General features: G+C 49.2%; 1 protein-coding gene across 1 annotated transcript in view; it reads left to right on the forward strand.

Annotated features, from left to right (window-relative positions):
* LOC141272996 (receptor-type tyrosine-protein phosphatase T-like) overlaps positions 1-25,399 on the forward strand; it is a 424,966-nt gene that overhangs the window by 160,281 nt on the left and 239,286 nt on the right. Inside the window, exon 8 of the mRNA XM_073684271.1 lies at positions 9,769-9,948. Within this exon, the coding sequence (XP_073540372.1) occupies positions 9,769-9,948 (180 nt within the window). The remainder of the gene's footprint in view (positions 1-9,768; positions 9,949-25,399) is intronic.

Genomic DNA, 25,399 nt, shown 5'->3' on the forward strand with positions numbered 1-25,399 from the left:
TTGCTAGATTCAGCCAAATGCTGTGAAAAAAACTTGCACAGCACTGGCACAGACCTGCCTGGCAAAAACTGATAGGAACTGATGTAACCTAGTCCTGAAAAGGACTCCAATTACAATTAGTCTTTACTCCCACAATCTATCTATTTAAGAGCACAGACCTGCCTGATAAAAGTCGTAGGAAATGCTGTAACCTAGTCCTTAAAAGGACTGCAATCACAACTATTCCCTACTCCCAAGCTATCTGTATATTTGTGCGAAAATTGGCTTGAAATTAACAAGGTATAGCGCACACAGCAAAAGCGGTGCCGTCTAACACGCAGCTGCAGCAGTGAGAAAATGGTGGCGACGGGGAAAATGGCTTGGTCTTATAGGGCAAGGACATGTGACATACACTGCCAATCACACATGCCCTTGCTTGTGTGAAAAAAAGCACTTCGCTCCGTGTGTGCGCTGCTGATAGGCTGACAGATTGCACCTCCCCACTGCAAATGCGGGAAAGAGAAAAAAAAATGGAGATCTTCATTGTTCCTGCAGAGATCCATCCCCTGCCCCTCCCCCCGCCCCGCTGTACACTCAAACTGCGTATTAACATTAATTTTCATCATTACTGAGAAAAAATCCAGTTATGATTTTGGTGCACGAACAGTTATCGAACATAACCTCGAACAGCCGAATTTTTCTCAAATTGTTTGTGTTCGCCGACCGGCTCGAACACCGCCCAAAACAGCTCGAATTTGAGATTGGCGAACAGTTCGAGTAGAACAACGCTCATCTCTAGGACGGAGTCGCCTCCCACCTTTCACTCAGCTTTCCGAACCTTCGTTTGATTCTCACCAACACTCTATCCCCCGGGGAGAAGGGCTCAGTTTGCACGGGACGCGTGTCCCTATGGGTCACCTGACTGAGTCGATCACCCACCACCTGATACACCACCCTCAATCGCCGCCGGTGTTCCCGAACCCATTCTAATGCGGTCCGAGGGGGATTGGAGGAGGGATCTGGCATGCTCAAATCCTCAATGTCCTGCCCTGGCCTCCCGAACATCATCATGTGTGGTGAGTAGCAAGTAGTGCTGTGCACTCTATTATTGTAGGCCCACATCAATTCGGGGAGATACTCAGGCCAGCGTACCTGTTGTTTACCCTCTAACGTCCTCAACATCTGCAATAGAGTCCGATTAAAGCACTCACAAGCTCCGTTACCTTGGGGATGGTATGGTGTCGTTCTCGACTGTGCGACACCATACAGCTGGTACAGCTCCTTCATCAATGCCCCCTGAAAACATGCCCCCTGATCCAAGTGTATTCTTTGCGGACACCCAAACACCTGGATGAAATGTCGACACACGGCTTCAGCCGCTGACTCCGCCGTCTGACCTCTTGTCGGCACTGCTACAGCATACTTGGTGAAGTGGTCTGTCATTACCAAGCAATAGGAATACCCAGATGTTGAATATCCTATCAAGACATAGTCAATCATGAGCAGCTCTAAAGGAGCGGAAGTCTTAATAGATTGCGTGGGCTCCCGCTGCTCAGGGCTCTTACTGAGCCCACAGACCCGGCACTGCCGACACGCCTCTGTCACCATCTCCCCCATTTCAGGACAATAGAGGACTCGCTGTAGCCACTGGAGTGTCTTTTCACTCCCAAAGTGGGCCCCCTTCTCATGCGCCTCGCGAGCGACCACCGGACCCATCCTCATAGGGATTACTAGCTGGTACCGGTGCTGCAGCTCAGATGGCAGGTACACCTTACGGTACAAGAGGCCCTGTTCCACGCACAACTTATCCCACTGTCGCAGTAGTTTCATTCCTTCCACGGACAGCTGGGCCTTTTCCTCTGCACGCGGCCAGACCCCATTTTGTACCCAATTGCGCACTAGTGCAATGTCAGGGCAATCGTTCTGGTCCTTCGCCCAATCCGAGGGTGTTTTTCGCAGAACACACGGCATCCCTGACACCACCCCACTTCAATGTACCACACTTCGGAAGATAGGTACCTGCCCCAAGTCAGGGGTTTCAGTGTCCTCAAGCTGGTCATCAACATTTTCCCCCGTGGACCCAAGGGGCACCCTTGAGAGTGCATCCACATTTCTGTTTTCCCGCCCAGAGCGAAACTTAATTCGATAGTTAAGCTTAGCAAGGCGAACAACCCACCGCTGCTCCAATGCTCCCAGCTTTGCGTTTTCTAGGTGAGTCAGAGGGTTATTATCAGTCATGACTAGCACCTCAGCTCCCGTTAAATACTCGGCAAAGTGTTCTGTCATCGCCCACACCAAGGCCAGTAGCTCTAGGCGAAACAAGCTGTAGTTAGCTGGGTTGCGTTCAGTGTCTCTTAAAGACCTGCTGCCATAGGCGATTACTCGCTCCTGACCATCCTGCACTTATGCTAGTACCGCCCCCAGCCCATGCAGACTGCCATTGGTGTATAACAGGAAAGGGGAATCAAACCGGGCATACGCTAACAACGGAGCACTCGTTAGGGTGGCCTTCACCTCCTCAAATGCCTTTTGCTGCTGGAGTCCCCATGGGATGGGGTGATTTTGGGGGCCTTGTGCCACCCCTCTTAAGTGCTCATTCAGGGGACTCACTACTTGTGAAAACTTAGGTACAAATCGCTGATAGTACCCCACTAAACCTAAGAAGGCCCAAACCTCTCGCAGGGTACAGGGGGGTGGCCACTTCTGCACAACCATGACCTTACTGGTCGCGGGCAGAACCCCGTCCGGAGTCACCACGTGACCTAAATACTCAATCTGACTCTGTAACAGTTGGCACTTCTTTGGTTTTATTTTTAGGCCATAACAACTGAGCCGCCGGAGAACTTGACGTAACTTCTCAAGATGGTCTTCAAATGAGGTCCCGAACACCACGATGTCATCTAGGTATATCAGGACTGATTCAAAATTCAGATCGCCTAAGCAATGTTCCATCAGGCGTTGTAAAGTTCCCAGGGCATTAGTGAGCCCGAAGGGCATCCGGTTGAATTCATAGAGCCCCATTGGTAGGACAAACGCCGTCTTGGCTCGATCTTTTTCGGCCATTGGTACCTGCCAATAGCCACTTGCTAAATCCAACGTCGAGAAATATTTGGCCCGACCCAATACCGACAGAGACTCTTCTATGCGAGGTAATGGATATGTGTCCCTCACCGTGTGAGCATTCAATTTGCAATAGTCCACACATCCTTCTTCCGCACCAAGACCACAGGGGCCGCCCAGGGGCTCTGGCTCTCTCGGATCACTTGGTTGTCAAGCATACTGACCACCATGCGCTTCACCTCTTGATAGAGCGTTGGGGGGATTTGATGATAACATTCCCTAATAGGAGGAGTATTCCCCGTGGGAATCTCATGCTCAATCGTCTGGGAACAACCGAAATCCTCCGCATGTCGCAAAAAGGTCTCTTGATGTTCCCACAAGACCTTCTCCAGCTGCTCCAAATGCACGGGGGTCAGTTCCTCCCGATCCAATCCCATCTTGTCCATTATCACACGACCATTCCATTCTTCGGTAGGAGGTTCGGTCCGGCCTACTTCGACCGCGAATGTCCAGGAAGACTGTTCATCTGGGCAAAGTTCGAACACTGTCTTGTCAGGCACCTTCCCTGCTGGCCCGAACAGTTCAGCCAGAATGGTCCCAGCAGGAATTGTAACAGCCTCATCTAAAACGTTGATACATCTGACTGGCACTCGTACATTCTTCACAACCGCCAGAGACCGGGCCACATGCGCCTTGGCGAACGAGGGCTTCTCTGGGGCTGGCTCGATGAGTACTTCAAGCTCATTCAGTCTCTGCGCAGCCCCCACCGGTAGCATTAAGAGTTCTTCATGCCGGGGCACTAGCGTGATCGTGGTCCGCGATGGCACTCGGACATGGCCCACCCGACCCCCAGGGACCGCACTCTTCAGGAGATTGCAACTCAGCACTAGACAGTGTAACATTCTCTGGGTGGGTCGATAGTGGGTAGCACACGCCCAATATCGGGGTCCCTCACTGGCGTACATCTGATGATTTAAATCTTGCAGAACGTTCATTCCGAGCGTCACCTCCATCCCTCTTCTAGGAGGGTAGTCCACCAGCACTATCCCTTTCTGACCCAGCTCTTGACCAAACATTTTCAGTTGCATCCACACGATCCCCTTCACCATCAGTTGGCCATTGTTAGCGGCTGTAAGCCTTATCACTCGGCCGTCCTCGGGAAACACGAGTTGACTTAAGTGCCTTTCGTACACCTCTAAGGGCATTATGATACATTTGGATCCTGTGTCAACCAAGCATCTCATCTTCTGCCCTTCAAACTCTACTTCCAGTACTGGACTGCATGCGAGCAAATCTTGTCCTTCCCGTCGAGGGCTTTGTGGGGGGTGGGCCGCTGCTGCTCGCCCTTTCATGGCAGTGGCTGGGAGCTTAACGCCAGTGAAGGAGGCTCCGGGGCTGCAGACATCTGGCAGTACGGGGAGATGTATCCCCGACGCCCACACCTCCAGCAGGTGACTGCTCCTCGTGGACGAGAACTTGGATCATTCGAGGAGAGCGACCTGGCAGACTGTGGAACCACCATTCCAGAGGACGGGGTGGGTGGCCCTTCCGTAGGAGTAGGGACCGGCCCAGCTCTGAGTTTAGACACCTCCAGCATTAGCTCCTTGAGTTCAGCACGCAGAGCCTGTACAACGTTTTCCAGTCCTCCTCCTCCTGAAACTGGTGCCGGACCTCCCTCCAGCTGTGCACTGTCAACTGCCCCCTCGGCCACAAGAGTAGACTCCTCCTCCCTTTCCACCGTGGCCCGATAAATCTGCCAGAAGGATAATTCCGGGGTAGCTCGGGACATCTCCATCAGTTTGTCTCGAAGAAGTCTATTAGCTAACCCCGTTATGAATTGATCCCGTAGCAAGCGGTCTACCTCTCGGAATGCCCCCATGGCCCCTGGGTCTAGTCGCTGCACCTCATTCAACGTTTCCTGTAAAGTATTTGAGTACTGCATCAAAGTCTCACATTCCCTTTGGGGCCAATTGAAAAACAAGGAACGAAGCTGGGCCACACGAGCCCGGCCTCCTGAACTCCCCTCTAACAGCTCCAAGATTTTCTCTAACGTGCTCCTCTCTGACTCTGGACGTACCATCATCATCCCCCTAGCGTCACCCTCTAGTCCATTTAATGCCAACTCTGCTCATAATGCGGTGGCCAGATTACACATCCGCAGAACACTCCGGACCCTCTCAACCCAATCCTGCAACGGCATGTTACGCCCGTCGTATTTCGGCATGTGCTGAAGTAAAGCTCCTACCGGCACATATCCTCCCACAGTTGTTGCAGCTGCCAGGGGTTCCGCTACCAGCAGGGGGGGGCTGCTGGTGCGGCAGAGTCATTTCTTCCCTCACCTCAGTCCATGACAAGCACTGGATCCTGCGGACTACGCCAAAAATGTAATGACCGGAGGTCCGAGAGAGATCCAGTGAGTCACAAACTGAGACAGAGACAGAAATAAACACTTTCTTTACTAAAACATGAATTAGACTAAAATTCAGTATTGCATGATTCAGTCTCAGGTTCTACCTGGGACACTGTCCCTACTAAATACACACAATCAACAAAAGCTGAAATCAATGCGCCAATCTCAAGGTTTCCAGCTTATGTGAATTATTCTAGGGATCTGGAACAATTTTACCTAAACACTGTATCAATCTAGTGAGGGTGTTCTATAGGGACCCCTGCGATGGCACACTGAGTACAATCCTACCACTATTAACAATAACAATGCATGAAACTATACCAATTGCTCTTATACCCCTATTTTAAGGATACCCGGGTATCTTAAATTTACGGTACCGTTAACCTCAGATGTGATCTATCACAGGCCTGTGAATCGCAGTGGCTGCAGCTAGTCCCAGAAAACTTGGCGCCAAAACAAAAGCAACGTTCACAAAATCAGCAAAGGTTCTTTGTCTTGTCGGCTGATGCCGAGCCCACACGCCAGGGACTTTAGTCCTGTAGCCTCAGGTTAAGGTCTGGGAAGAACTCTTCACCAGGCTTGTCAGTATCCTCTCAATATGAATGGCACCGGACCCCTTCTCTCCTCTCGCAGTCACTCACTGTTTTCCAGACCACCGACCATGTGCTCCGTCACAGAAATGGATTCCTCAGTCTCTTTCCCTTCTCACTCGACACTTGGCTCCTTCAGCACAAAGTCTCTAGTCCACTCAGCATGGACTTCCACAAAACTCCACAGAGCCACACAGCTTTCCCCAGCTCAGCACTTGTTCTTAAGCAGGGACACAGCTTCACCAGGGCCAGGGGTTAACAATCTCCACAGGGAAGCTTGTAGAGACAGCGTCTTGTTGCAGCTCAGTTCTCACAGACTTCCTGTCTCGCCTCTCACACAGCAGTAGTGATGGGTAGCTCCTGAACGAGCCGGCTCTAAGAGCCGGCTCTTTATAGTGAATCATATGAGTCGGCTCCTGGCAGGGAGCCAATTGAAATTTAAACGGCTCTTTGCCAGTTCAGGTTCCACAGTCAGTCCCCTCTGGCCCCGCCCCTCCCAGCCCCTCCCCTCTTGCCCCACCCCTCCCGGCCCCTCCCTCCCCTCTGGCAGTAGTCACTCTGATCTTATCCAGGAGACTGAGAATGCCTGCTCCTCCTGCTGCCGCACATAGCACTGACTCACAGCCCCGCGCCCCTCCAATCTGTGACAAGCAAGCAGCAGGCAGGCAGGCAGTCAGGCACTTTATTAAAGGAACACTGACATCTGGATTTAGCCTGATTATAGTTATTTACCGCCAGCTTGTAAATCCTCGCTGAGCGAGGGAGAAACAGCGGATGTAAATGTGCGTCCCTTGTTCTCTCTCATTCACTTGAATGATCCAGCGATGCATATGGGCAGGGCAGATAAGGATCTCCTCTGCAGACATACCATGGCTGGATGGAGCATCACTGGATCGCAGGCTCGGGTGCTGCATGGTCCATGCGGTCAGTCAGCGAGCGCTGCCCGACAACATGGTCGCATCCTGTGTGTCTTTTGCTGAATAGGGCTCCGGCACAGGACAACTTCCATGGAAACCCATGTAAACAGTTCCATAGGTTTTTATGGAATACCAGCAGGATTGAAGCAGAATTTTTAAAATAAGTATATGGAGAATATACCTATTGTAAAAAATTCTCTTCAATTAATGGCACTAATGCCCATGTGATCCAACCCCTTTAATGACATTATATTAGTGATGGCAAAAGACATTGGTCCTTGATGGGACACCAAAAAAACAGTCTTTTCCAAAACAGATAATAACAGAAGAAATAAACTGAATCAGTCCATCCAAGCTATGGCACTTAGTTTATCTATCCAATGGGCCCTATAGACAAGTTTAGGCTGCCTTCACACTTTGTGGATTTGCAGCGGAGTTTCCATGCAGATCATCAGCGTGGACATGCCATGGCATTTACAGAAGCCAACAGCGGCCATGGTCTTTACCCAAAACACATTCTCACTTCGTGGAAAAATTCAGAATCTGACATGAGGTGTGAAATTGGCTTCAGCAGCAGCATGTGAATATGTGCCGAATATCCGATATGCGAAATTCATTGCAGTCAATGGACGGGTGAATTCCGCAGCAAATTCCTTATCTAAATCCGCCTGGATGCAGATGCCACAGTTCACACTGCAGTTTTGCTGCAGACTGTTTGCAGCAGACAGCCCACAGCGAACTCGCCAAGTGTGAAGGTAGCTTTAAAATGTGGCGCTGATAATTAGGATCTTGTTGGTATTTTGCATGTTCATTTTGTGTTTGTTAAAGTTTTTACAGCAAATAATATAAAATCTGGTTATTCTGGAAACTATTCTGTTTTATGTCATAAATTGGCACATGTGTAGATTTTTACTAAAAGGTATACAATCATGGGTTAAAACATACCAGAATTTGGCTTCAAATTTAAAGCCAAAGGTAATAGGAAATGAAGAGCCATTTTCGGAGCCAAAAGAGCCGGCTCACCAAAAAATCGCATTTTACCCATCACTACACAGCAGACACCCTCAGAACACACAGGGTTTCCTGCTCTGCCCCTGCTCTGAGCTCAGCCAGGCAAAAGTCACAGGGTCCTAATGCTCTCCTGCTGCTATTACAGTTCACACTCTCACAAATGTGCAGCATGATGGGGATTAGGGGGACCATGCATACCAGGATAGGGATTAGGGGGACCATGCATACGAGGACAGGGATTAGGGGTGTCATGCATACCAGGACAGGGATAAGGGGTTCCATGCATACCAGGACAGGGATTAGGGGTGACAAGCATACCAGGACAGGGATTAGGGGTCCCATGCATACCAGGATAGGGATTAGGGGTGCCAAGCATACCAGGACAGGTATTAGGGGTCTCATGCATACTGGGATAGGGATTAGGGGTGCCATATATACCAGGACAGGGATGAGGGGTGCCATGCATACCAGGACAGGGATGAGGGGTGCCATGCATACCAGGATAGGGATGATGGGTGCCATGCATACCAGGATAGGGATTAGGGGTCCCATGAATACCAGGATAGGGATTAGGGGTGCCATGCATACCAGGACAGGGGTGAGGGGTGCCATGAATACCAGGACAGGGATTAGGGGTGCCATGCATACCAGGATAGGGATGAGGGGTGCCATGCATACCAGGACAGGGATTAGGGGTCCCATGCATACCAGGATAGGGATTAGGGGTGCCAAGCATACCAGGACAGGTATTAGGGGTCTCATGCATACTGGGATAGGGATTAGGGGTGCCATGCATACCAGGACAGGGATGAGGGGTGCCATGCATACCAGGATAGGGATGATGGGTGCCATGCATACCAGGATAGGGATTAGGGGTCCCATGAATACCAGGATAGGGATTAGGGGTGCCATGCATACCAGGACAGGGGTGAGGGGTGCCATGAATACCAGGACAGGGATTAGGGGTGCCATACATACCAGGACAGGGATGATGGGTGCCATGCATACCAGGATAGGGATTAGGGGTGCCATGCATACCAGGACAGGGATGAGGGGTACCATGCATACTAGGACAGGAATGAGGGTGCCATGCATATCAGGATAGGTATGAGGGGTGCCATGCATACCAGGATAAGGATGAGGGGTGGCATGCATACCAGGATAGAGATGAGGGGTGCCATGCATACCAGGATAAGGATGAGGGGTGCCATGCATACCAGGACAGGGATGATGGGTGCCATGCATATCAGGATAAGGATGAGGGGTGCCATGCATACCAGGATAGGGATGAGGGGTGCCATGCATACCAGGACAGGGATGATGGGTGCCATGCATACCAGGATAAGGATGAGGGGCGCCATGCATACCAGGATAGGGATGAGGGGTGCCATGCATACCAAGATAAGGATGAGGGGTGCCATGCATATCAGGATAGGGATGAGGGGTGCCATGCATACCAGGATGGGGATGGGGACCACGTATAAAATGAAGGGGGGGGGCATATATACCTGGATGCGGCATATTGTCAGAATTGGTGGACATTACCCTATACCAGTGTCAGCAGAAGACCCCCTCCCCCTTAAAAGTGCATTATGACCACATTTTTTGCTTAAATTTTTATTTTTTTATTTTCCTCCTATAAAACCTAGGTGCTTCTTATGGTCCGAAAAATACGGTAACTCCAGTTTATATACAAAGTGTCCACGACTCCACCCCGTATACATTAGTCATGGTTATAAATTACCTCGACCTGTGGACAATCATCATCCTCCATCCAGTGATTATACTTCTTATATTGCAGCTCAGTGTCGGCGTCCGGATGGGGAGGGGGTGATCCCGGCAGAGAAGGAGTTTTATGATAAGGGTGAAAATGTAGAAGTGAGATGTAAGGATGGATATCGTCTGTCATCATCATACGTGTGGACCCAGTGTACAATTCCTCGGACAGGCAATGAGTGGTCTCCATCCCCGCAGTGTATCGGTGAGTAGTGTAAGATATAACTCCAGCGTATATACAAAGTGTCCACGACTCCACCCCGTATACATTAGTCATGGTTATAAATGACCTTGACCTGTGAACCAATCAGCTTTTCCGGCTGAAGACCCCGCACTTCGCTAAAGAAACAAGAATATAAAGACTCGTGCACACTGATCTCCGAGGCCCTGATCCATCATTTGATGATTTTCTCACCAGTGGATATTGCACCAAGATCATCAAATACTTTCCAATGTTTGATAAGTTTTGCACAAAATGAAAGATGTCCTTTTACTTGTTTTGTTCCTATTTAGAGTAAAAATCCTTTAAATGTTGGATATTAGTCTGTGCAAAAAAATAGAAAAAACGTACAGGGAAACAGTGGAGTACAGGTGCATGAAAAAAATCAGACTTTTTTTACATTGTAAATGATGTATTGGATGGAAACACCTGATATTGGCACAAATGAGATGATGATGATGATGATTCGGGTCCTGTAGTGTTTGGACATCACAGTGGGCTCATTAGGGTGAAAGTCTCTCCAGACACCCCAGCGCTGCTGGATCCTGACGTTCCTCAGCCACAAAGGGGCCGACAATCATTGTGAAGACACCAGAGTCCAGTAATGGGAGCAACAGTCTAGTCTGGTTTTTAGCAACCAAACACATCACAACCCAGTATTGTACACAGAAATCATGGGGCCCGATAGCAAAAGACCTAATTGGGCCTCCCCACCAAAAAAACCCATATGGCACAGCAGGGGGGGTCATAGCTCCCAACTTTTACAATCAGGGAGAGGGACACATTTTACAGCAGACACACAGTAATTATGCCAACACTGAAGCCCCTTAGTGTTCTCATCAACTATTATACTACTTTCATGACTCTTATCTATAATATAACGCTAGATGCGTGTCTCTGTCTGAAGCCGCTACAGACTGCACAAGCGCGACACACCTGCGCAGTCTGGCTCCAGACAGAAGAACGCATGGAGCCGTTACAGGTAAGAGGAGTGTATGGCGCCGGAGATGGCGGTATACGTAGACACTGAACGTATACCGCGATCTCCAGCGCCATACTTACATACTTACCTGACCGGGAGGAGCATTGCCGCAACGCCTCTGTTCTGGCCAGAAGCCAGGGGTGGACTGTGGTGTTGTAATCGGCGCATGCACATAGCGTGCTATCCGGCGCCATTTTACTGAAGACACATTTGCAGTGTGTCTTCAACAAAATGGCGCCGGACAGCGCGGTATGGACACGTCAGTATAAGTGTTTGTTTGTGTGCAGCGTGATGGGGATGAGGGGCCATACATACCAGGATTGGGGGATGAGGAATACCTTGCTTACCAGGATACGGATGAGGGGCAATACATACCAGGATAGGGATTGTGCTTGTGTGGCCCTGCCGCGTCATTACTACCAGACACAGCCGCACAGCGCACTGAGCGCAGCCATGTCTGGTGAAGTACCGGCATTCAAGCAGCACCGGCAGTCCTGCAGAGATCCTGGGGGAGCATGTGACGGCTTGTGGGACACCTGATGGTTCAGGGCCATGTCTGTGACTGCCAAAGACACGCCGTCAGCCCTGCACAGCTGGATGGGACACAGGCCGGGGGCAAGTAAGTGAGGCTTGTTGCCAGCTTCCCCAATCCCCATATTAAATATATTTCTAATGTGTTTGTGTGAGTGTATGAAAGTATGATGTGAATGTATGATGTGTATGTCTGTGTATATATATTTGTATGTTATGTGTTTTTAAGAATTTATGTTCAAATATGTATGTATGTCTGTATGTGTACATATCTGTGTAAATGTTTGTGTATGAGCATGTCTGCGTATTGTATGTGTGCATATCTGTGTACTGTGTGTGTGTATGTCTGCTTACTGTGTGTGCGCGCATGTCTGTGTACCGTGTGCTCGTGCATGTCTGCGCACCGTGTGTGTGTGCGTGTCTGCATATGTGAAGGATGAGGGAAAAGCCTGGACCCTGTGTTACATACCTAGATTTCTCCACTGTATCTGTGCATCATGAATTGTGGTAAGCATTAAAGGGGCCACTAAGACTCTTTTGCCCAGGGCCCACGAAAACCTGGAGCCAGCCCTGGTCCCACAGCTCCCCTGTATAAATGATGGAGGCCCCACAGTCCCCTTTACACAGTCTGATGGTCCTCATCACCCACACATAGTATGATGTCCCTAACAGATCCCACAGTCAGTATAATATCACCCACAACCTCCCACAAAGTACAAGGACCCCCACACACAATATGATTAGTGATGAGCGAGAACTAAAATGCTCGGGTACTCGTTGCTCGGGTTGAGCAAATTGGAATACTCGGGTGCTCGACCCGAGCAACGAGCCCAAAGTAAGTCTATGGGAAACTGAAGCATTTTTCAGGTGGCTCCCCCCGGCGGTCAGCAGAGGGCCTAAAAGTTGCCCAAATTGATGGGAACAGTGCTCAGATGACATGGGAACAGCATGGGGAAGACCCCTGGAAGCATTTCTGACTCCCAGGTCACTGCTGTTAACAACGTTGTCAGAGTATTACACCACTTTTATGGACTCACAATAAAACATACAAAAACTAAACCAAAATGGATTTTCCTTGGAAATATGTTAAGGAACATCCTTTCCAGGATAATGACTAGTGTTGAGCCACCCCCGTAGTGTTCGAGTTCAGTTCGGTTCGTCAAACACCCGTATGTTCGCCGAACTGTTCGTCGAACATCTTCGAACACCATCAAAACCAATGGCAGGCAAACAAAAACACATAGAAACACATAGAAAACACCTTCAAAGGTGTCCAAAAGCTGACAAACTGCTCAGAAGACAGAACTAACACATGGAAAAGTGACAAGTACATATAGTCATGCGAAAAGAAAAGAGGTGGAGGAGTAAAAGGAGGGGGAGACACAGATATAGGCATGTCATGCCCTTCTAAAATCCAAAAAGTGAGAAGCCGACACGGCCAGTCCGTTCCTGCCCGTGCCACCTCCGTGTCGCCGGGTTTGTGCCAGAGCCGCGGTGGACCCTGACAGCTAGCCCCCATCTCCCAATACTGGTGCCTGTCCGCTGGTGGGTCGAGCGAGCCCCCTTGTGGTGGAGGCAGCTCTAAGCTTTTTAATTTAAATTGTCTCTCTAATTTGAATGAGTACACTTTAAATCCTTTTGCAAGGAGGGCAAGTCTCATGCCAGCAGCCGCGTAATTCCAGCTCCAGTAGCGTCCACTAAAGCTGCTGCAGTTAAAAAGCTTTTATAAGGATCGAGCTCGGCTGTCCACCGCAAGGCGTCCTACCGCCAGTCCCAGCCCCTATGCCTTGGGGTGCCTCCTGATGCTCTTCACTGAGTATCCCGTGGTCCCGAAGCATTTCCTTTGAAAAAATTAAGTGTCCAAACTACAGGTGGTGTAGCTTGCTTAACAGCTGGGATAATCTGCTGACTAGCAGACACTGCTACTAGGCACAAAGTATTTCCTGGGCTAGATGCAGTTAAAAATTTGTAATTAGATACTCTCGTTGGATGCTGAGAAAGCATTCCATAGAGTCTCCTGGCACGCCATATAGTATTCTTTTAAAAAGCTTGGGGTAGGGGTCTAGGAGACCTTTTTATAGGCAAAATCACGGCCCTGTATCGCAATACGTCACCTAGGCTGAAGATAAATGGAACATTTTCATCACCTTTCATAATCACCAATGGGACAAGGCAGGGATGTCCTCTGTCCCCTCTCTTATACATCCTAGTGACGGAGCACCTGCTCTCATCAATTCGCCATAACCCCAATATTAGGTGGATTGAGGTGGGAGGCACCAAGTACATTTGCTCTGCATTTGCTGATGATGTCCTAGTATATATCACTCAATCACATATATCCATCCATGCTGTTATGGCTGAAATAGATCACTTTGTTACATGGTCAAATTTTAAAATCAATGCAGCGAAGTCTGAGGCCCTCGATGTCTCCCTCCCCAAATCCATATAGGATTCCATCCAGTCCAACTTTCCCTTTGCCTGGCCCTCACAGGGTATCAAATACTTAGGAATTCGTATTCATAGAGACCTCTCCCGTCTATGTTATCTTAATTTTCCCCTTCTCCCATGACAGCACCACCTGAGAGAGGGTATCCGCCCACCAAGGACAGGAACCTACTGAATAAAAAGGCGGTACCTCTCCTCCGCATCAGTTTTTTGGTTCCTGTCCCTGATGGGAGCCTCACCAGGTGGTACCTCACGTACCTGGATTATGGACGGTGCGGCCTGGAGGCTGTGGAAGCAGCAGATGGTCCCTGTTCCCAGCCCGTCTGGCTGCTGCCCGGGTCTGCGTGTGGGGAGGAGGTGCTGTTTTCCTTCGGATGCCTCCCCGCGTGCGCCGGTGCCTGCGGCCGGGTCTGCGCCTCGCAAAGATGAACTGAGCGCGCCGGCCGGCAGGTCTTCCGGGCTGCGCACGTGGGGGTCGCGTCGCACCCTGTGACGGAGCGCGCCGGAAGTCCGGGCTGCGCACGCGCGGGGTGCTGACGCGCCCTATCACGGAGTGCGCCGGAAACCGGGTCTGCGCATGCGCGGGTGGGAAGCTGTCATCCCGCTGCAAGCGCGCCGGGTGCCGCTGGGCTGCGCACGCGCAGAGGCAGGTGGATCTGCGGGTAGCGCGCCAGCTGGCTAAAATTAAAAAAAAAAAAAAAAAAAGAAAGGAAAAAGAGAGATGAGCACGCTGCCGGAAGGGGAGGAGCCTAAAGGAGGTGGAGCCCTACTGCTTTTAAGGATGGGGAGCAATCAGGATGGCGGTGTCTGCATCCCCGCCATGATGAATGAGGAACCGCAGTCACCTGGGCAGCAGCTGTCACCGCCACAGGAAGTACAGCAGCAGCCACAGCCATCAAAGCAGCGCAAGCAGCTCAAACAAATGGAACGGGAATCTTCCCATCGACAAAGTCATAGCAGTGAGGGGCGTACGAGTTCCGGCAAGACTGGTCAGAAAAGACTTCGTCAGTCCACCTCCGCCAGATGGGAGCCCTCATGTGAACGGCAACCACCGCCTCCGGTACCCTAGTCTGAACGGCAGTGTGGTGAGTGATCTTCGTGAAAGTCTCACCTTGAATAATGTGCTCTTCTCTCTCTCTCTCTCTTTTCCTCCTTCTTCTCCTTTTAATTCTTGGGGCAGGAGGCGAAGAAGTGTAGTGCTAAAAATAAAAACAGGGAGTGTGCTTTATGCAAAATCGGTCTTCCCACCTCCTATGCCAAAAACCTATGCTCAGACTGTATTCAGAAAACCATTGCAGAGGAGTCCCCCAGGTTTTCTTTAGAATTAAAGGATCTAATCCAGACAGAGGTCAGAGAGTCTTTAAGAGGCTTAACCTCACTCAAAAAGAAGAAGCGAAAACTAGTTTCTTCAGAATCAGAGGAATCAGTGGAGTCCCGTTTTACGAGAGAACTGCCTTCCTCCTCTAATCCCTCCTCATCGTCATCGGAGTCTTCGGATGATAATGGGGGGGGCAGACCTTGTTTTTCGGTTGATAATACTGAGAGACTAGTTAAAGCCGTCAGAGGGACTATGGGTATTACCGATACCAAAGTGCCCAGAACAGTCCAGGATGTTATGTTCGGGGGCTTAGACCAAAGGAGGAGACGCTCATTCCCGGTCAATGACAGGATTAAATCTCTGATAGAAAGGGAATGGAAGAAACCGGAGAGGAAGGGTCAGCTGCCGTCATCCTCCAAGCGGAGGTACCCCTTTGAGGATGAGGATGCGGCTAAATGGGACAAAACCCCTAAGATTGACGTGGCCATTTCAAAATCTTCAAAAAAATCCACTCTGCCCTTTGAGGATTTAGGAGCCTTAAAAGACCCGCTGGATAAAAAAGCGGAGTCCTTCCTTAAGCAAACCTGGGAGTCGTCAGCAGGGGCCCTTAAACCGGCAGTAGCAGCGACCTGCACTGCTAGATCTATGATGATCTGGCTTCAACAATTGGAAGACCAGATCAGGGGGAATGTGTCTAGGGAGAAAATTCTATCAGACCTTCCTCTTGTGCAGGGAGCGGCTGCATTCCTGGCAGATGCATCGGCAGATTCAGTTAGGCTGGCTGCCCGGTCTGCAAACCTCTCTAATGCAGCCCGTAGGGCGCTATGGCTCAAGAGCTGGCCAGGAGATGTGCAGTCAAAGTCTAAACTGTGCTCAATCCCTTGTGAAGGGGACTTCTTGTTCGGCAAAGGTCTAGATGACATCCTAGATAAAGCCGCAGACAAAAAACATGGATTTCCCACGGTGTCTGGTTCCCGATTTAACAGTTCCTTTCGGAAGAGAAAATACAGCCGCAGTAAAGCTCCCAGAGACCAAGGTAGCTGGAAAGACCGAAAGCCGTATAGCAGAGGCTTCATGTTTGGGGGTCCCTCCTCCGAGAATAAGAAAGCCCCTAAGTGACAGTTCCCCCCAGGTGGGAGGAAGATTGTCCCACTTCCTGCCTGCCTGGAAGAAAATTTCATCCAATTCTTGGATCTTAGGGATAATCAGGAGGGGGCTCACACTAGAGTTCAAGAGCAGGCCCAAGAACACTGTCAAAATATCAGCCCCCAGAGGTTTAGTGGAACAGATAGCCTTACAGCAGGAAGTTCTCTCTCTGCTCAGGAAAGGAGTTCTGGTGGAAACACCTGTACCCGAGCAAGGAAGAGGATTCTATTCGACCCTCTTCCTAATAAAGAAGCCGGACGGCTCCTTCAGGACCATTGCGAACTTAAAAAGACTGAACGACCATTTAATCTACAGGCCTTTCAAGATGGAAACAATAAAATCAGCCATAAAGATGTTATTTCCGGACTGTTTTATGTGCGTCCTCGATCTGAAGGACGCCTACTACCACGTCCCGATTTTGCCAGATCATCAACAGTTTCTAAGAGTAGCTGTACAATTCGGCAGGCACGTAAGGCATTTTCAGTTCGCAGCTCTTCCCTTTGGCGTTTCCATGGCGCCGAGAGTCTTCACAAAAATCATTCTGGAGGTCACAGCGCACTTGAGGGAAAGAGATATTTTAGTCATCCCTTATCTGGACGACTTCTTAGTAGTGGGCAGATCAAGTCAACTCTGTGCTCTAGCCCTGGCGGACGTCATGGCCAGTCTAAAACGCCTAGGTTGGCTGTTAAATCTGGAGAAGTCAAGGCTGGAACCAAAGAGGGTTCAGTCTTTCCTGGGTCTCATTCTGGACTCGGAAAACCAAACCTGTCTTCTGCCAGAGGAAAAGAAACTGAAGATCAGATCCCTAACATCTCAGATTGTCAGCAATCCGACCATCACCCTGAGGAGTGCAATGTCTCTGTTGGGTACAATGACGTCTTGCATTCCGGCGGTTCAGTGGGCCCAGCACCATTCCAGGTGTCTTCAACAGGAGATTCTGGCAGCGGACAGGCGGCTCAAAGGTCGCCTGAATGGGAAAATATCTCTTCCAGATGTTGTGATCAACTCCCTGGACTGGTGGACATCTCCGGTCAACCTATCTTTGGGGGTTCCTTGGACCTTCCAGGTGTCGGATACAATTACAACAGACGCAAGTGCGGAAGGTTGGGGAGCTCACCTAAGGGATCGTTCTGTACAAGGCCTCTGGTCGGACAGCGAGACAAGCCTCTCTTCCAACATGAAAGAGCTGTTGGCAGCCAGAAACGCGCTAAAAGAATTCAGTTCTGTTCTTCAGGGTCCTCACGTCAGGATAATGTCAGACAACAGATCAACAGTCGCCTACATCAACCATCAGGGGGGTACCAGGTCTCTCCCTCTGATGTTAATAGCGGATCAGATCTTCAGTTTTGCCGAGAGTCGGCTGGTTACGCTCTCGGCACTGCATATAAAAGGGGAAGAGAACATAAAGGCCGATTTCTTGAGTCGTCACATCTTGAAACAAGGAGAGTGGGAGTTGAATCCAGCCGTTTTTCAGCAGATTGTGGATCGGTGGGGACAGCCCCAGATAGATCTATTTGCAAACAGACACAATCGGAAGACCGAAACCTTTTGCTCCCTGAATCCAAAAGAGGGGGCGTTTGCGGTGGACGCGCTGCAGATTCAGTGGGATTTCACTCTAGCTTATGCCTTTCCCCCTTTAGTACTGATCCCTACTATCCTGAGGAAGATCCGAGAGGAACGGGCGAGGGTTATATTGATCGCCCCGTTCTGGCCCAAGAGACCATGGTTCACTTGGATGAAGAGAATGTCCCAAGCAGATCCATGGGTTCTTCCGGACATCCCGGATCTCCTCAGGCAGGGCCCAGTCTGTCATCCCCAAAGAGCGGGCCTGCATTTGACGGCTTGGATTTTGAGAGGTCGCTATTGACGCAAAGGGGGTTTTCTCCAGATCTTGTTACTACCCTTCTAGCAAGTAGAAAGCCCATAACAACTAGAATCTATGGTAGAACCTGGGCTAAGTTCTTGTCTACCTCGGGTCAGTCTGCCAAAGGGAGGGTTCCTATTGAGGCCATACTAGAATTCCTCCAGAAGGGGTTAAACATGGGACTAGCCACCAGTACTCTTAAGGTACAGGTATCTGCTCTGGGGGCACTGTATAATTATGACTTGGCAGCAAATAGATGGATCATTAGATTTATTAAAGCCTGTAATAGATCCAGACCTATTCCTGTTCCAAGAATGCCTCCTTGGGACCTTAATTTAGTTCTGGAAGCATTAACCAAACCTCCCTTCGAGCCCTTAGAGAAGGTTTCAGAAAAAATCTTAACTTTAAAGACTGCGCTATTGGTGGCCCTGACATCAGCTCGTAGAGTCAGTGACTTACACGCACTATCCATTAACCATCCATTCACTCAAGTATGTATGGATAGAGTAATCTTAAGACCAGACCCGGCCTATCTTCCAAAGGTAGCCTCCAAGTTCCATAGGACTCAAGTAATCACTCTCCCTTCCTTCTATCCTAATCCTAGGGATTCTGAGGAATATAAGCTTCACACCTTAGATGTTAGGAGGGTGTTAGTCCAGTATTTGGAAGTGACAAAAGCCTGGAGAAAGAGTGACGCTTTATTTATATCCTTTCAGGGGGCTAGGAAAGGACTTAAGGTTACAAGGGGGACCATAGCTAGATGGGTCAGGGATACTATTACCTTAGCCTACTCTTCTAGCAATCTGCCGGTTCCTGAGAACCTGAAGGCCCATTCCACCAGAGCGGTAGCTGCTTCCTGGGCTGAGAAGGCGGATGTGCCCATCGACATTATATGTAAGGCGGCAACTTGGTCATCCCCTGCTACATTTTACAAACATTACCGTCTTGACCTTTCCTCTTCTACTGATCTGTCCTTTGGTAGAAGGGTGTTGCAAGCGGTGATCCCTCCCTCTGGTATTTAATCTCTATAAATCTCTCAGGTGGTGCTGTCATGGGAGAAGGGGAAAAGATCCTAGTTACTTACCGGTAACGGGATTTTACAGAGCCCATGACAGCACCCTATTAATTCCCTCCCCTTTATCACTGTGGTGTGCACTTTTTTTAAGGTGTTTAGTACATATGTTGAGGTGGTGGTTATGTATTAACCTGTCTTCGGAGGCCCTCTCATGCTCTGAAACAAAAAACTGATGCGGAGGAGAGGTACCGCCTTTTTATTCAGTAGGTTCCTGTCCTTGGTGGGCGGATACCCTCTCTCAGGTGGTGCTGTCATGGGCTCTGTAAAATCCCGTTACCGGTAAGTAACTAGGATCTTTTTGGCCCTTTATTGAACAACTCCATACAGACCACGGTTGGCAAGTTAGAACTGTAAGATTCACTACGTGAACCACTGGTGTTTTGTGGAAAAGCACATGTACACTGTGTTCCAAATTATTATGCAAAAAGTGTTTAGGAGTGATAAGGTAAGAATTTTTTTGTTTGTCAGTTAAACTCATTGATGGTGATGTGTGTCAGGGCTCTTTATATCACTGTAAGCAATTGCAGACACCTGTGCTAATTAGTTTGGCAGGTGTGTCCAATGAAAGGCAAGACTACTTAAGAAGGCTGTCCCACATTATTAAGCAGCCTTCATTTTCTGCCAAAAATGGGAAAGAAAAAGGATGTGTCGGCGGCTGAGAAGCAACAAATTGTGGAGTGTTTAGGTCAAGGCATGACTACAATCAACATTGCCAAGACACTTCATCCTGATCATCGCACAATCAAGAAGTATGTAGCTGATTCACAGTACACACGTGTGCGTGCTGATAAGGGAAAATTGAGAACTCTTTCCTACAGGCAATTTCGTCAGGTTAAAAGAGCAGCGGCAAAAAAGCCTTGTCATAGTAGCAGACAAGTTTTTGAAGCTGCTGGTGCCTCCAAGGTCCCCCGAACAACAAGATGCAGAGTCCTTCAGAGGTTTGCAGCTGTGCGTAAGCCATCCTGTCGACCTCTTCTATCCACTGCACACAAGCAGAAGCGGCTCCAGTGGGCCAAACAATACATGAAGACTGACTTCAAAACTGTTTTGTTCACCGATGAGTGCCGTGCAACGCTCGATGGTCCAGATGGATGGAGTGGAGGATGGCTGGTTGATGGACACCCCATGCATACACGGCTACAGCGCCAACAAGGAGGAGGTGGAGTAATGTTTTGGGCTGGAATCATGGGGAGAGAGATTGTCGGCCCCTTTAGGATCCCTGAAGGGGTAAAGATGAACTCCATAATGTATGTGGAGTTTCTCAAACAGCACTTCCTGCCATGGTTCAAGAAGAAGAACCGTGTATTCTGCAGCAAGATCATTTTCATGCATGATAATGCACCGTATCATGCTGCACATAACACATCTGCATCTCTGGCTGATAAAGGCATAAAAGGGGACAAACTTATGGTGTGACCCCCATGCTCCCCTGACCTCAACCCCATTCAGAACCTCTGGAGCATCATCAAAAGGAGTGTCTATGATGGCGGGAGGCAGTTCACATCTAAGCAACAGCTCTGGGAGGGTATTCTGTCCTCATGCAAAACAATTGAAGCAGAAACCATCCAAAACCTGACAAATTCAATGGACGAGAGAGTTCAGAATCTCCTTTTGAACAGAGGGTCCTATGTGCAAATGTAACATCACCTAGAATAAAGTTTTGAGTTGAAAACTGTTTGATTTCAGTTTCTAATAACCTGCTAATGCTTATATTTTCAAAAATGACCATTTTTTTGTTCTTTATTAAAATGAAAAGGTTGATCGAAGAGTGTGGGGGATCTAAGAGTGTGGCAACCCAGTAGTCAGGATTACTTTGAATTCTGACAATATGAGGGTCATGTTGCAGGTAGTGCAGCAAGAAGGCACTTATGTGTCTTGCGCATCTCGGAGCCCCAAAATTATTTTCCGGGCTAGATGCAGCTAAAAATTATTATTAATTTTAAATCTGGTGGAGCTTAGTATAGATGGCCTAATAGAATCAGTACTGCAAACTGCTACAAAGCCCAAATTATTTTCCCGCCAAGATACAGATAAACATGATTAGTAATTTTAAATCTGGTGGAGTTTAGTATAGATGGCCTAATAGAATCAGTACTGCACACTGCTACAAGGCCCAAATTATTTTCCAGCCAAGATACAGATAAACATGATTAGTAATTTGAAAGCTTAAAACGGTTGGTGACGTGATTTTAACCAATCATCAAGCTTTTACTCTCCCCAGGATGGCACAGGGGTAGAAATGTCGTTTCGGATCCATGATTTGTTCATCTTTATGAACGTGAGTCTGTCTACATTATCAGTGGAGAGCCACGTGCGCTTACCTGTCAGCACACCACCAGCAGCGCTGAACACACGTTCAGACAGAACACAGGCTGCGGGGCATGACAAGATCTCCAAGGCGTAAGTGGCGAGCTCCGGCCATTTATCCAGATTGGAAGCCCAAAAAGAGCAAGGGTCCAGTGACACAGTCATGGCTTCAATGTTTACTTGGAGATACTCCTGTACCATCGTCTCTATGCGTTGACTATGTGTCAGACTTCTTGTCTCCTGTGGCCTTGCAAAGGATGGGCTAAAAAGGTGGTGAAATGATTCCGCAAAATTGATGTTACCAGCAGATACTGTGTTTCTGTTACGTTTTGAGTGCTGAACACTCGACGGTCCCACGGTTGGCAAGTTGGAACTGTGAGATTCACTACGTACACCACTAGTGTTTTGGGGAAAATCACATGTAAGATTCTGCAACAGTCTCTGCTGATACTCCTGCATGCGTGCATCCCTTTCTATGGCAGGAATAATTTCTGCAAATTTATTTTTATACCGGGGATCTAACAGTGTGGCAACCCAGTAGTCAGGATTATTTCTAATTCTTACAATTCGAGGGTCATGTTGCAGGTAGTGCAGCAAGAAGGCACTCATGTGTCTTGCGCATCCAGGAGCACCAAGTCCCTGTTGTGTTGGTGGCGAGGTAACAATCATGCTTCCTTCCTCAGCCCTCTCCCCCCAACCTCGCACAACAGAAATGTGATCAAGGTCTCCCTCATCTGATGAGTCTTCCATCAGTTCGTCCTCCACTTCTTCCTGGGCTCCTGCACCTTCCTCACTAGTTTGGCTGCTACCATGCGCCCTGGTAAAACCATCTCCCCCACCCTCACATGCCTGCCGCCTTGGTGCTGCCGACCGTCTGGACCTTGCAGATGTTAACCCTTCCGCATACAACTCCTCCTCCTCTACTTCCTCCACCTCCTCTTGTGCTACCACCTGACTCCGAATTCTGTTTAACATGTGCTCCAGCATGTAAATCACCGGAATAGTCATGCTGATAATGGCATCGTCAGCACTAAACATCTTCGTCGCCATTTCAAAACTGTGCAGAAGGGTGCATAGGTCCCTGATCTGAGACCACTCATCCAGCGTGATTTGCCCCACCTCTGGATCTTGTTGGCCCAGGCTATACGTCACAACGTATTGCACCAGGGCTTGTCGGTGCTGACACAGTCGCTGCAACATGTGCAGAGTTGAATTCCACTGGGTAGGCACATCGCATTTTAGCCGGTGAAGTGGCAGGCCCAACGACTTCTGTAGAGATGTAAGTCGCTGAGCTACGGGATGCGAACGGTGGAAGTGAGCACACAGCGACCGTGCCCTCTGCAGAAGGCCATCTAGTCTGGGATAGTGGGCTAAAAATTGCTGGACAACCAGCTTCAACACGTGAGCCATACAAGGCACGTGTGTGACATTGCCCCGGCGAAGGGCCGCACCGAGGTTTGCAGCATTGTCGCACACGGCCTTCCCTGGTTTCAGGTCCAGTGGAGACAACCATTCATGAAACTGGTTCTCCAGAGCTGACCACAACTCCTCAGCTATGTGACTCACATTTCCCAGACATTTCAAAGTAAAAACCGCCTGATGATGTTGAGCCCTGCTGCCAGCATAGTAAGGAGGTGTGCAGGATCCCTTCTGCGCAGTTAGAAAGCTTGAGGCATGACCAGACAGGCTTTGGGTGCAGGTGGAGGACCGTGAGGAGGTTGAGGAGGCAGAAGCAGTGGAGGAACTTTGAGATAAAGAGGACTAACGCACAACTCGTGGGGACAGCAAGACTTGGACAGCAGCCCCTTGTCCTGCTGTCACCATAGTTACCCAGTGCCCAGTCAGCGACATGTAACGCCCCTGTCCATGCCTACTCGTCCAAGTGTCTGTGTTGTAATGCACCCTGTCACACACAGAGTTTCTCAAAGAAGCGGTGATGTTGTGTGCGACCTGCTGGTGGAGCGCGGGCACACCTTTCTTTGAGAAGTAGTGCCGACTGGGCATCTGGTACTGGGGCACTGCGACGGACATAAGGTTTTGAAAATCCTCTGTGTCCACCAGGCGGAAAGGAAGCATTTCTGTAGCCAATAGCTTGCAGATGGTGAAATTCAACCACTTAGCTTTCTCATGGCTAGGAGGAAATGGTCTTTTACTTTTCCACATCTGAGGGACCAAGGGCTGGCTGTTGTGCTTAGATGGGGTTGAGAAGGGTGTCCCCGGCAAACTGCCGGTCTGTGAGGAAGATGCAGGCGGACATGTTAGGTTGCCTTGATCCAAAGGTGGTGCTATCGATGTTGGACAGCGCTGAACACCAGCTGGTGTTTCCACCTCCAAAGAAAATGATGACCTGCCAATCACGCTGGCTGTTGCGGGTAAAGAGGTGGCAGGTCTGCGTCCCAAAACAGGTGTGACTGCTGTCCCCCCAGTCACAGAGGATGAAGAGGCCGCGGATGCACAAGATGTGGCAGACGGTGGTTGGCCCGGCCGGCTAGGTCGCATTGTAGCACAGTGAGCTTCCCACTGCAACTTATGCTTCATATCCATGTGCCGGTTCATGCATAAAGTACTCAAACTATGTATTTTTTGGCCTCTACTTAGCTTTTGCTGACAGATGTTACAGATAACACGAGTTGGGTCATCTTTATCGATCTGAAAAAATGCCCAGGCTATGCAAGGCTTAGCACCCATGCGACCTGAAGAGTAGTGTTGAGCCACCCCCGTAGTGTTCGGGTTCGGTTCGGTTCGTCGAACACCGGGATGTTCGAGGAACTGTTCGTCGAACTGTTCGTCGAACACCTTAGAACACCGTCGAACACCGTTAAAACCAATGGCAGGCAAACAAAAACACATAGAAACTCATAGAAAACACCTTCAAAGGTGTCCAAAAGCTGACAAACTGCTCAGAAGACGCTTTCTTTAAAAAAGCCGGCCGGCAATTCAGCAGCGGCATACACCGGTACCCGACAATTTAGACAAGAAGGAATAGAGCCTCACACATAGATTAGATAGATAGAAACATGTCAGTCACATATATATGAAGTACAGTGACAGTGTTGCTTACTGTACTTGTCATTTAGTGTAAAGGATTTATTAAAAAATATAATAGTGTTTTCATGCACTGTCTCTTTAAAAAAGCCGGCCGGCAATTCAGCATCTGTACCCGACAATTTATAACAGACAGAATAGAGCTTCACACATAGATTAGATAGATAGAAACATGTCAGTCACATATATATGAAGTACAGTGATAGTGTTGGTTACTGTACTTGTCATTTAGTATTAAAATAAAGGATTTATTATTTAAAAAAATTGGCGTGGGGTTCCCCTTAATTTTAGTCTCTAGCGGAGGTTAAGCAGACAGCTGGGGCAGATGTTTGAAGCCTGGGAAGGGGGTAATACCCACGGAGCTTCCCAGGCTACTAATATGAGCCCCCAGCTGAATACATAGCCTTTACTAGCTATTAAAATGGGGGACCCCCCCAAAAAAATGATGTGGGGTCCCCCCTAATTTAATAGCTAGCAAAGGCTAGGCAGACAGCTGGGGGCTGATATTAATAGCCCAGGAAGGGAGCCATGAATATTGGCCCCCTCCCAGGCTAGAAACACCAGCCGTCAGCCGCCCCAGAAATGGCGCATTCATAGGATGCGCCAATTCTGGCACTTAGCCTCGCTCTTCCACGCTGCCCTGTAGCGGTGGCAGTGGGGTAATAGGGCTGGGGTTGATGTCAGCTTATAATGCCAGCTGACATCAAGCCCAGGTTAGTAATG

Source organism: Phyllobates terribilis, unplaced genomic scaffold (assembly GCF_046119375.1).
Source record: "Phyllobates terribilis strain yellow unplaced genomic scaffold, ASM4611937v1 Scaffold_1__5_contigs__length_1240528914, whole genome shotgun sequence".
Classification (NCBI taxonomy): domain Eukaryota; kingdom Metazoa; phylum Chordata; class Amphibia; order Anura; family Dendrobatidae; genus Phyllobates; species Phyllobates terribilis.